The sequence below is a fragment of the Tachysurus fulvidraco genome, chromosome 9 (assembly GCF_022655615.1).
Source record: "Tachysurus fulvidraco isolate hzauxx_2018 chromosome 9, HZAU_PFXX_2.0, whole genome shotgun sequence".
Taxonomy (NCBI): Eukaryota; Metazoa; Chordata; class Actinopteri; order Siluriformes; family Bagridae; genus Tachysurus; species Tachysurus fulvidraco.
The window spans coordinates 20,521,191-20,533,298 of record NC_062526.1 but is presented as its reverse complement, the minus strand read 5'-3'; the positions used below and the strand labels follow the sequence as shown (position 1 = coordinate 20,533,298).

The 12,108-nt window shown below is 38.1% G+C and overlaps 1 protein-coding gene across 2 annotated transcripts; it reads left to right on the top strand.

Annotated features, from left to right (window-relative positions):
• Positions 1-1,263: 1,263 nt before the first annotated feature.
• On the top strand, positions 1,264-10,962 carry dusp10 (dual specificity phosphatase 10). 2 transcript variants are annotated; one of them, XM_027147557.2, is made up of 5 exons: positions 1,264-1,584; positions 2,820-3,193; positions 3,508-4,310; positions 7,160-7,528; positions 8,831-10,962. In XM_027147557.2, exons 3-5 carry the CDS (start codon positions 3,560-3,562, stop codon positions 9,094-9,096), a joined length of 1,386 nt encoding a protein of 461 aa, XP_027003358.1. In that variant the 5' UTR covers positions 1,264-1,584; positions 2,820-3,193; positions 3,508-3,559; the 3' UTR covers positions 9,097-10,962. The 2 variants fall into 2 exon arrangements, with proteins under 2 accessions (XP_027003358.1, XP_027003357.1); XM_027147556.2 differs by lacking the exon at positions 2,820-3,193.
• The last annotated feature ends 1,146 nt before the right edge of the window (positions 10,963-12,108 follow it).

The window sequence follows — 12,108 nt, the reverse complement described above, 5'->3', positions numbered from 1 at the left end:
TATGTTACACACTTCAAATCAAATTTATTCACATAAAATTTTATTTGTCACATACACATACATACAGAGTACGACATGCAGTGAAATGCTTCTTTCATCTGTCCGGTATTCAAACATAAGGAATACAATTTGGGATAAAACATATAACCAATAGGAGGTAGATAAATAATAATAAAAAAGTATGAACTATATAAAAATAAACTATATAAAATATAAGTGAAAAATAATGTATATACATATACATAAATGCATTTTAATTATTGTTCTTAAGGTGTCCATGTGCAGAATGGTGTGTATAAAGTGTATAAAGTGGTACTGTGCTGTGCAAGTCCAGTTATAAAGTGACAGTCCAGAGTTAAAGTGTCAGTGCAAAAAGGTGTGCAGAAAAAAACAGTGAAGGGGAAATGTACAGTACCAGATCCAGATCTAGATCCAGATCAAATCTAGGTTCAGATCTATATCTAAATATGTCCGAGATCCGTGGCCTTTTGTCTTAAACATTTAATTAGCTTTTTCTCCATAGTCTTTTTTTTTTATTCTTATCACCAAGTTCTTAATACATAAGAATATATGCTTAACATTTTAATCAAATAAATAACACTACTGCTGCTGTATACTGTACAAAAGCATAATATTACGCAGTACTGTTATTTGCACTTCCCACACTTTATGTACATAACTGATCAGTCATATATATCACATCTGCATTGTCTTGTATAGTCTATTACCTTGTATAGTATAGTGTTGTTTATATCTGTACTTTTGAGAGTCACAAACAGCTGGAACCAAATTCCTTGTGTGTGTAAACACACTTTTCCAAATAAATAAATAAATAAATAAATAAATAAATAAATAAATAAATAAACAGACAGACAGACAGACAGACAGATAGATAGATAGATAGATAGATAGATAGATAGATAGATAGATAGATAGATAGATAGATAGATAGATAGATAGATAGATAGATAGATAGATAGATAGACCTGATTCTTGTTCTGATTCTGATTGATTTGATTTGCACTGCTGCCACATGATTGGTTGATTGGATAACCGCATGAATGTGGATGTGTTACTAATAAAGTGGTAGTGTAAAAAAAAAATCGCCAAACATTCCTTTCATGCACAGATTTATCTCCCAATAGATCACGTGGAACACGTGCATTGCGCGTGATCATGCGATCATGCGATCCTTCTGTCATACCGTGCAGATTTACCGATTTTCAGTTTTGAATTTCTTGTCCATATCACTGTATGCCTCCATACACGGGACGCTGAGTAAGCACTGCTCCCTGATCAGGCCTCCTCCTCCTCCTCTTCCTCCTCCTCTTTTTTTCTGGGCTGGTTTTGCTACATAACCAGTAGAAGTATGATTACAGGATCGATGAGCAAATCTATTGGCTCGATCTGGTGCCAGTCCGAATGAGAGTCTTATCTGTATCACAGGAGCAAAGCAGAAAGTGAAAATGCTCTGAGGAAACGCTGCTAGAGCTGGTGGAATGATCTGAGGAGTGGGACAGCAGCATCCCAGACGCCTTTAAAATGTCAGAGAGGATCTTTTAGTGTCCAGAAAACACACCAAAGGTAAGTTGCATAGAGTGTGTGTGTGTGTGTGTGTGTGTGTGTGTGTGTGTGTGTGTGTGTGTGTGTGTGTGTGTGTGTGTGTGTGTGTTTGGCAAGTGTGTTGTGTGTAAAATCCGAAGAAATTTTGCATCTCATGATAAACCAGGAGAGAGAGAGAGAGAGAGAGAGAGAGAGAGAGAGAGAGAGAGAGTGTGTGTGTGTGTGTGTGTGTGTGTGTGTGTGTGTGTGTGTGTGTGTGTGCTGCCTGTCTGTTTTCACAAGTGTGTGTGTGTGTGTCTGTGTGTGTTTGGCAAGTGTGTTGTATAAAATCCGAAGAAATTGTGCATCTCATGATAAACCAGAAGAGAGAGAGTGTGTGTGCGCTCGCGCGCGCGTGTGTTTGGGGTCGGATGCAGGACGTGTGTGTGTATATCCTATTCTCAGCACGTCCTCATGCCGAGTTTTGGAGAGGGTTGTGCTATTTTTAAACAGGTCCGCAGCCTGAGTAGTTCATGAAAACAAGGATATACACTCACCGGCCACTTTAATAGGAACATCATTCATGTACTTTATTCAATCAGTCAGTCAGTCATATGGCAGCAGAGTAATGCGTACAATCAGACAGCTCATATTTATATTAATATATTTATATTACATTATTAGGTAAATCTTTACATCAAACATGAGGAGGAGAGAAATTGTGTGAGTTCAGTGGACTTAGATAAACAGTTTCGGTAAGTTTGTGTGAACCCACTCTGGAGCAGCACCTCATATGGTCTTGGTGTTGTAGCCCATCCAAATCAAGCTCCGTATGAACGTTCAAATGTTCACAGTACACTTTAAAATGAGAGAGTTTGAAGTCTAATGAAGTTTAATCCCAGTGACATTTACTGCCTGAGTTTAGTATTTCACAAACTGCTGATCTTCTATGATCTCCAGGATTTCATGTTAAATCTCCGTGCAGAAAACAATATCCAGTGAGTGGCAGCTTTATGGTTGATAACACCTTGTTGGACGTCTTATTTTTCTATTAATGTGTCACATCAATTAATAATATTACATCTCTCTCTCTCTCTCTCTCTCTCTCTCTCTCTCTCTCTCTCTCTCTCTCTCTCTCTCCAATTATACATAAGTTGTGCATGCTTTTTAAATTTTATCTTTTCTATTTTTTATATTAAGGTTTGTTGTACTATGGTCAAACATCAGTATTGCCACTTATTGTCTAAACCATAAGAGATATTGTTTTATTATCACAGGTTTTTGTCCTATTAGCCATGCCCCTCCTACCCACTTGGCTGAAATGTCAAAGTCCACCTGTGCATGGTGAGAAGAAAAGCAACTCAGAGTCCATGACATATGGCACCTTCAGGTGGATGGGCTACAATGGCTGAAAACCACATCAGGTGTCACTCCCTTCAGCCAAGAACAAAGACTCACCCAAATGGGACAGTTCAAGCGATGAACACATTTTTGCCAAGTTGTGTTGTGTACACTGATGTGGACATCATTTAAAGCTCTTTACCTGTATCTGCATGATTGTTCTGTGCTGCTGCTAGATGATTGGCTAATTGCATATTTGATGATTGGGGAATTAGATATTGGACATCAGTTGTTTCTATTAAAGTGGCAAGTGAGTTTATTTATGGTCTTATTCACCACTTTCCAGTTTATTTGTTATTAATTTGTGGATCATTTAGATCAGGACTGTCTACTCTTATCCACAAAAGGCCGATGTGGCTGCAGGTTTCCATACCAATCAAGCAGGAGCCACATCTGATTCCACCTGTTTATTCAGTTGATCCTGGCTTTCAGTAGACTCCTGTGTGGCTTCTGCTTGGTTGGAGTGAAATCTGGACCCACACCTGCCCTTTCCCGATAAGATTGGAAGACTGGACTCCTGATTTAGATCATTGTCATTCCTCACCTCTTCCTCTCTTCCCCCAGAGTGGCCAGCTGGGTTCCTTGTTGTCTGCCAGCTTTGATCTGTGGTTTACCCATGCCTCCAGCCTCCCTCGATGACAGATTTGTGGTGCCGCTCCAATTTTATCTGGACACAACCTACCTGGAAGCCACCGTGGGCACCATTGTGGTGGAGATCCAGGTGACCAACCTTATTTATATGCCCTCATCCAGCAGCTCTACCCGTTCCCTTACGTGTGGATGCAACACTGCCAGCTGTTGCACGGTGAGCACCTACGAAAAAGACAGCCAGACACAGACCCTGACCCAAACACAGAGCCAGGTCAGTACCAGTAGCCCCAACTTGAATTCCGGAGTGAACTATGGTGGGCAAGGAGGTTTCTCCAGGCCGACGGTGGGCCAGAGTGAAACCTACAGTGCACCCAGTCTCACTTCCGCCACACCCAGAGGTGGTGTGCGTATCATCCACCAGAATGAGCTGGCTCAGAAGATGACACATTATCTCACAGGTCATCCAGTAGGACCTCTGCCGATGATAATAGACTGTAGACCCTTTATGGACTACAACAAGAGCCATATCCGTGGTGCTGTGCATATTAACTGCTCAGACAAGATCAGCCGCCGGCGTCTGCAGCAGGGCAAGATCACTGTGCTGGATCTCATTTCCTCCTACCTGAGCAGAGACTCATTTAGGGGGATTTTTTCTAAAGAGATCATTATTTATGATGAGAGGACACAGGACCCAGCACGACTTTCATCCTCTCAACCTCTGAGTATAGTTCTGGAGTCTCTACACAGGGATGGGAGGGACCCAATGGTTCTCCAAGGTTGGCCTCTTTTTATTGTTGTGATTCTGGATTTTATTTGATTTTTTTATTTTATTTTTATTTTTGGTAATTATCTTGGTAAGGTAGTAGTCTTCCCTTGCTGGAAGAGCCAACAGTATCTATTTCACAGTTCTGGGAATTTGAACCTAACCCTCAGGTCCCAAATGTTGAACCACCAGCTCATGATAATTATGACAATGACAATTTATTTATATAGCACAATTAATTACAACTTCCGTCGACCAATGTGCTTTTCATTAGGTCATTAAAAACAGAAAAACACACAACAAACAAACAGAAAAATTCTAAAATCGTACAAATGTCTCAACAGCTTCAGAGCTTTTGAAAATAAAAATGTCTTTAGTCTGGACTTAAAAATATTATAAAGAGACCAATTGCAATTTTGAGAACACAATTCTAGGACATTATAGTAGTTATGATATGGGTCTAGTTGGTGGTTTGTTTTTTAAGGACTAGCTTCTGGTTGAGTTGCTCTGTCATCATCTTGTTTAGAGTGATAACTTGTTAAAATGGTCTATGAAGCTAGATCAACTAGAACAGTGCATATGCTCTCCAAACAAGCTTCGAATTTTTTTCTGCATCCAATATTTGAATATTTTCTGTTTATTTCTGCCATTAAACATGGGCCATATTGATTGCTATTTTCATCAGAACGTCTTGCCACCACACAAGTACACAGATGTAGAAGGTTTAAAGCTTACATAAGATGGAGCATGTGCAGCTCATGTGTACCTTGGAGGTTAGTAAAATATTTACAATTTATATATCTGTCTATAATCGACAATGAACATGCAGGCGGTGGGCAGAAAATATTAGAGTACTGTGAACATTGTTAACGTAATGAAATCATATCGACTGTAAACAAAGAACTATCCTTTAACATTAGGCTCTTTTTTGAACACTGCCATGTTTATCACATTTTTTGGCTGGGATAGCCAGCACTGAATTGAGAGGCTGGTGCATCTGTCAGTTTGCCGCTTGCTGAGCACCACACTGTGAGGCCACACAGGGCCGTCATCTGTTCGCACATACGCAGTGTTGTTTTTTTTTACATGCATTCCTTCTGTTTTGTTAGCTGCTGATTTTTGTTGTCTTTTCTCCTTGTTTTTTTTTTTTGTTTGTTTGAAATTGATTTAGATAGTTATATATTTATATCTCTATATTGGTTGCAAGGTGCATTATTTTTGTATAACAACAAATAGTTCCGGCTTTAACATGAGCAATATTTTAGTATTGTTGCTATAGCAACAGCTTATACACAGGGACTTGTACGGTGGATGCTTTATGGGATCCAAGACTTATAATAAACAGACTAATTATTCAGTTAAACGTGCAAGTTGGAACTAGTAAAAAAAAAAAAGTCTTTCCCTCCTAAACTGAGTTATTTATCATGCTGAATTTTGAGTAGAATTTTTAGTTTTCTGTCGTTTAGAATAAGCAATGTAAAAAAAAAACATTTCAGTTATATTGATATACTGCTTTCAACAATGGATATTGTTAGGTGCGGGAATCAAAAGCACCCAAACATCCCAGTCGTGTCTGAATCTTGAACTCTAACTAGAAGGCTATTTCATAACTGCAAGGCTTTTATAAGAGAATCGCTGACCCTTGCTGTATCTTTCACAACTTTTGAGGTACCAACAAAGAGCCTTTTAATCTTTTAATTGAACCAGGCATGACGGATCTTAAAATAACTGAAGTTTGCTCAGATGCTGTGTTATAAGACCAAACAGTGCTTTACTGGTCAATAGCAGTATTTCTATATCAATATGAAATTTGGCTGGGAGTCGATGTGGGTTGGATAAGAAAAGAGTTATGTGGTTATATCATGTTTCTTCACCCACTGAACATCTAGACAGCAGACAGTAAGAAATTTACACATTACACAATAATCCAATTAGTGAAATCAGTTCAGAGGTATATAGCATCTAATCTGGTTAAATTGCCATCTATATGGTTAGTTATTAAGTTGTATACAAATGTATTAAGTACTGTACTATAAGCTACTATATTTTGATGTGCATGCTCTTTATTCCACCACAGTTCAGCAACCATAACCTGCTCTACGCAACAACACCACAACACCGCATTGGATTAAGCCAACAAATCACTGCGTTGGACGTTGTCTTCACTAATTTAAACACCCCTAAACTCTCAGTAACTGACAAATGTGTATCATTAGCTATTTTCTGAATAAATATCATTAAAAACGTATCTTCGTCTAAGATTACCAGCTATGTATGCATTTTGTTTGCAGTGTACACCTAAATAAAGCTGCTGGTCTACTACAACCAGAGCTATTTCATCACCCATTCAAACGAGAGTGAAAACGAGGTTCTGCTGATTCATAGAGTCGGTGGTAGGAGTGTGTTAAGGAGGTCGAGGACAGAAGATGTAGAGTTCTGTCTGAATTTTAAGTTACTACAAGGACCAGACCGGTTAGCATCCATTTATAGCTCATTTGGGTGAAGGTTTGAAGACTGCTGACTGATCATTGGACATTTTCATGTCTTGAATAGAAAACCAACTGAGGAAAACAAGTCTAATTAGAAACATTAGTTGGGTAAAGTGTGGATTTATTAAGCAGAGGTGTGACTTGGGAAGACCAGTTGATGAATAGGTTTTGATGGAGATTGTCTGGAGATGTGTGGATGGTGGATGGTATTGGGTCAAGTAAGACTTTCTGAGCATCATGAAGTAGAGAATGGGTTTAAATACAGAACAGAACATGGAGAACAGTTTAGATTAAGCTCATGACATTAATGCGGGTCATTCAAATCAGCATGCATCTCCCATATACTTACAAGTACTGAATGTGTTCCTTACAGGTGGCATTTCCAGTTTCAGACAGACCTATGAGGACTTATGTGAGGACTCCCTACAACTTCAGGAGGGTCACGATGGTGGTGCAGCTGTTGCTCTTTCGGGGGCACTACCTCACACGCTGCCCTCCAGCCCTGACATTGAGAATGCTGAGCTAACAACTATTCTGCCCTTCTTGTACCTGGGCAATGAGCATGATGCACAGGACCTTGACCAAATGCAAAGGTTGAACATTGGATACATTCTCAATGTTACCACACACCTCCCACTATACCTCTATGACCTTGGGATGTTCAAGTATAAACGCTTACCTGCCACCGACAGCAACAAGCAGAACCTACGTCAGTACTTTGAAGAAGCATTTGAATTTATAGGTATGGATTTCATCAGTCAATTCACTGGTAATACCGTGAACACGATCACATATTAATCATATCTTACATGCTGCACTGACAAACCAACATAAAACCAAATACAGTATCTGTAAATGACTTAAAAAAAAAAAAAAAAAAAGACTACAAGCTGAAATAAAGACCCAAAGATTTATGAGCATAAACTACATAATATTACATGAATCCGGGGTCCAAGCACTGACTATTGTTATTATTTTAATTATTAACTATTTAAAGATCGCTGCTACTTCTTGTTATTATTATTATTATTGTTGTTGTACAAGACCCCAAAAGCTAATTTTTGGCTACGTTTCATCCCACAACTCGAGATTGGATTATCGCAAATCTGTCATTCTGGTTTAATCTGTTTCCTAAGATTCCTTTTGCCAAGTGGAATGGTTAGGGTTAAACTGAGCTTGTTGGTCCTGGAGCTTCATCTTGAAGCATTATGGGGTGTTACTCCTAACCTTAGAAAGTGAGGAGAAATATGACACACTAGCCAGGGATCTTGGTGATAGTGGGCTGGTTCTCCCTTCTACACCTGGACGATTGACCGATCCCTCATGCTGTTGTAGGTTTTTTGCAGCTGTGTGTGATGTTTTCTAATTAATATAATTTGGTCCAAATAGTCTTTGAGCAAGATAAAATGGATAATAAAGTGCAAACATCCCACTGGGTGCAGAAGGCTAACATGTTATGACCAGGATCATGGTCTTTTTGGACATGAACTGCCAGTTCATGTTTGGATTCTGCTGAAAGACTAATAAATGAAGAAGTTGATGAATGTTCACAAACGTTTAAATGAAGTATGGCTTTGCCACACAAAATACTAGTTTGCGTGGCAAAGCCATACTTTATTTAAACGTTGCTTGTATGAACAGCACACAAACTGTTCATTATAATCGTAATAAAATAAATGCCAAAAGAGGAGATTCATGTCAGCTATGGCAGGTAGTTTTCGGATTCCTGGTTAAGTGTGGAAGAGTGGACAGTTCCTACGGTTAATGTTATTAGTGAATATTTAGTTTTGTTCTCAAAAACAGTGATGTCCAGGTTAAATACTGAGATTTCAACAGTATTATTCAGACAGCTTAATAATACTGAGATTTCAACAGTATTATTCAGACAGCTTAATACTGCTTCTAACCAGAGACAATATGAATTACGTTCAAGTTCTGAATAACCAGCTCCACCCCACGCTCACATCTCACAACAATCTAAGCAGCCATTCAGTGACAAGTAATCGTCAGGCTAGTTTTTAAACGGTTCTCTTTTCATCAACAGAAGAAGCTCACCAGGCAGGCAAGGGACTGCTCATTCACTGCCAGGCAGGTGTGTCCCGGTCTGCCACTATTGTCATTGCGTACCTGATGAAACACACTTGGATGACCATGACAGATGCCTACAAGTTTGTCAAGATGCGAAGGCCGATCATCTCGCCCAACCTCACCTTCATGGGCCAGCTCCTTGAGTTTGAAGAAGATCTCAATAATGGAATCACTCCTCGCATACTCACGCCCAAGCTGATCGGAGTAGAGACCGTTGTATAGATTTGATTGATTTAAGCTTTACGAGCACATTCTCCTCTTTTTCTTTTCTTTTTTTTTTCCCACCGGAAGAGTGTCTGTGAATGGGATGCATGGCTCAAAGACTCAAGTTATGTTTTATTTATTTATTTTTTTTATTTAGCATGGATTTTGGAAAATGCATGACTTCTTTGTTCCCTAAAGCTGCCCGTTTGGTGTGTTAGTTGTTCTTGTACTATTTTTATAGCACCACGATGACATTGACCGTGATGAGCCTGAAGTGGCTTCACTGTGCAACGCTATGAGTGAAATGCAAGTGGTGGTTCATCTGGATCCCAGCAGTAGGTGATGAACACCTTCACAGGTCTCTTTGTTCAAGATATTTTTTATTTGTTTATTTATTTATTATTATATTACTAATATGTTCAGCTTAATGTAAAGCCAGTGTTCTTGGCATGAACCTTTTATTAGATACATTTTTAGTTTTTTAACAATATGGAAGATTTCTCTCTGTATCTCATACCAAATAATTGAACAAAGGCTGTGGTGTATGTTTATGTGTCAGGAACTTGTGTGCCAGAAATATGTCCAAATAAGAAATCTATGCTGCATGAACACCCAAGACGTGAAGATTCAGTATAATATTCAGTATAATCCTCTTTAAATGTTATATGATATTTATCATATACTGTGGATTTGAATTCCACTATCAACTTACACTGCTCTTAATATCAACCTAAAAGGAAACCCTGTTTTAAACCCTAGTTTGCATTCATACACTCATTTACATTTTTTATTATTTACCACTTTTTTTTTTAAACATTTTTCTTTATCCAAATGACACATTTAAATAATTTCAGTATTCAAATTTGTCTGCTGTTTTTTTTTCACAGCTTTGCCTATAGTTATCACTTGACTACATATCCAGCAGGTTTCTACCACGTTAACACTGTGGCAAACAAAGTTGTACACCGTAACAAAGTTACACCTGCAAGCAGTACAACACACTTAGAAATACAACCATAAAATACAGGAAATAGATGCTTCAAAAAGACCCCCATGTAAGGTGACGTTTGGACTTGAGACGCTGTACTGTTGTTATATTGTAGGGCTATATCAGATAGAGGAGTGTATAATGCTTTTTAAAAAAAAATCTTATTCAAAATATATAATGCAAGATCTTTTTTAAATGTATTTTGCTTCTGCTTTTCTTTTCATTTTTTTCTTTCTCTTTTACCGGTGTTAGACTTGAAACCTGGTCCTTTAAGAAACTACTCTAAAATGATTGCCTACTCAGTACATAACGTATACTATAAGGGTGTATAAAGTATATACAGTATAATATACCCTACGTTGTTCTTTCAGCTGTTACCTGTTCAGGTAATCGCCACAGCGGGTCATCCGGTTTACAGCAGATGCTCCTTATACTTATGTTTAAATTAAGATTTATTTGTATAGCGCTTTTAACAACTGACATTGTCTCAAAGCAGCTTTAAATATCTAGATTATATATTAAATCTACTTTTTTTTATCCATTCTATTCATTTTTCAGGAATTGATGTGTATACTGTTACTTCTTTAAATAAATATTTATATGGAGTGTTTATGTGGGTTTGCTGTTTTATATACAGCACTAGAAGATATTTTATTTGTGCTTGTTATCAGCTCATTGTGTCTCTTTCTGTCCGAGCATTACATCATTCACATCTGTTCTGGTACCCGCTCAAAAAAAAGGTGCTATATTAACGGAGGCCTTCGAAACCTTATCTGTGATATGCTCTGGTACCTTATTTTCTTTCCCCAATGTTCCAATAGTTATTATTGTTTTTAACCTTAATAACAAAGCTTCGGTCCTGAAGTGTTTCTGTCATATGATTTGGAAATAAAACAAGGAACAGCAACAAAAATTGTGTAGTGATCTACTGTGATTTTTTTTTTGCCTGTCTAATACTGTTGCTTGTTTTAATCATTTGTTGGTATATTTTATTATTATTATTAGCCACATTAATCATACTGGTGTGTACTTTGCCCTGTGGGCCTCTGTGTGCTGGCCCATGTTTACAAAGGTCGAATTCTCTTTATAATATCAGACCCCAAAATAAACCCGGTGAGATGTCGGCCTCATTATCATCATCCTGTCAACACACTGCAGACCCACAGCACCAGAATAGCCTCGGTCTAACACTGCTGAAGCACTTTGGACAAGAGTTTCATAGACATATTAGGAAAAGCAGTCGGCACACAACACACAGCAAACGCCCTGTCCTTATCTCACACATCTCCAGTTAACGACAGAATTATTGCATGAAAACCAGCAGAAATGTTGAGATAATTCTAATTTTTTTACCTGAAACGCAGACGTTATATAGCTTAAAAATAAAAATATTTAATCCCCACATTAAGTTATGCTAAATGACTGCTGTTATACACAATTTAGGTATGTTGTCAAATACGGATGAGGAGACTGTTTAAAGTTTGTAGTCAGAATCTTTTTTAAATGGTTTTAACCAAGAGTTTTCTGTTTATTTCTGTATTTCTTACACAAAAACAAGAAATAATCACTAGGGAGTGAATATTTTCTAGAGACCTTGTATAGAAATGGCTGACGGTGATCTAAGATCAAGTGATGTAATCTGCTGTGATGTGTGATCTAGTGATGAGATTCTACAGTGATGCAAGATCTACTGTGATCTTGCATCACTGTAGAGCTCAGATTAATGTAGATCAACAATGATGTGATCTAAAATTTTGTAATCTACAGTAATGTGTGATCTATAGTAACAAAATCTAGTGATACATCACAGTAGATCTCGCATCACAATAGACCACATCACTAGATCCCACATCACTGTAGATCTCACATAACTGTAGATCTCTCATCACTTTAGATCTCAGATTAATGTAGATCTCAAATCACTGTAGATCTCGCATCACAGTCTAGAGTGATGTGAGATCCACAGTGTTGCGAGATATACAGTGATCTGAGGTCTACAGTAATGCGAGGTCTACAGTGATGCGAGGTCTACGGTGATGCGA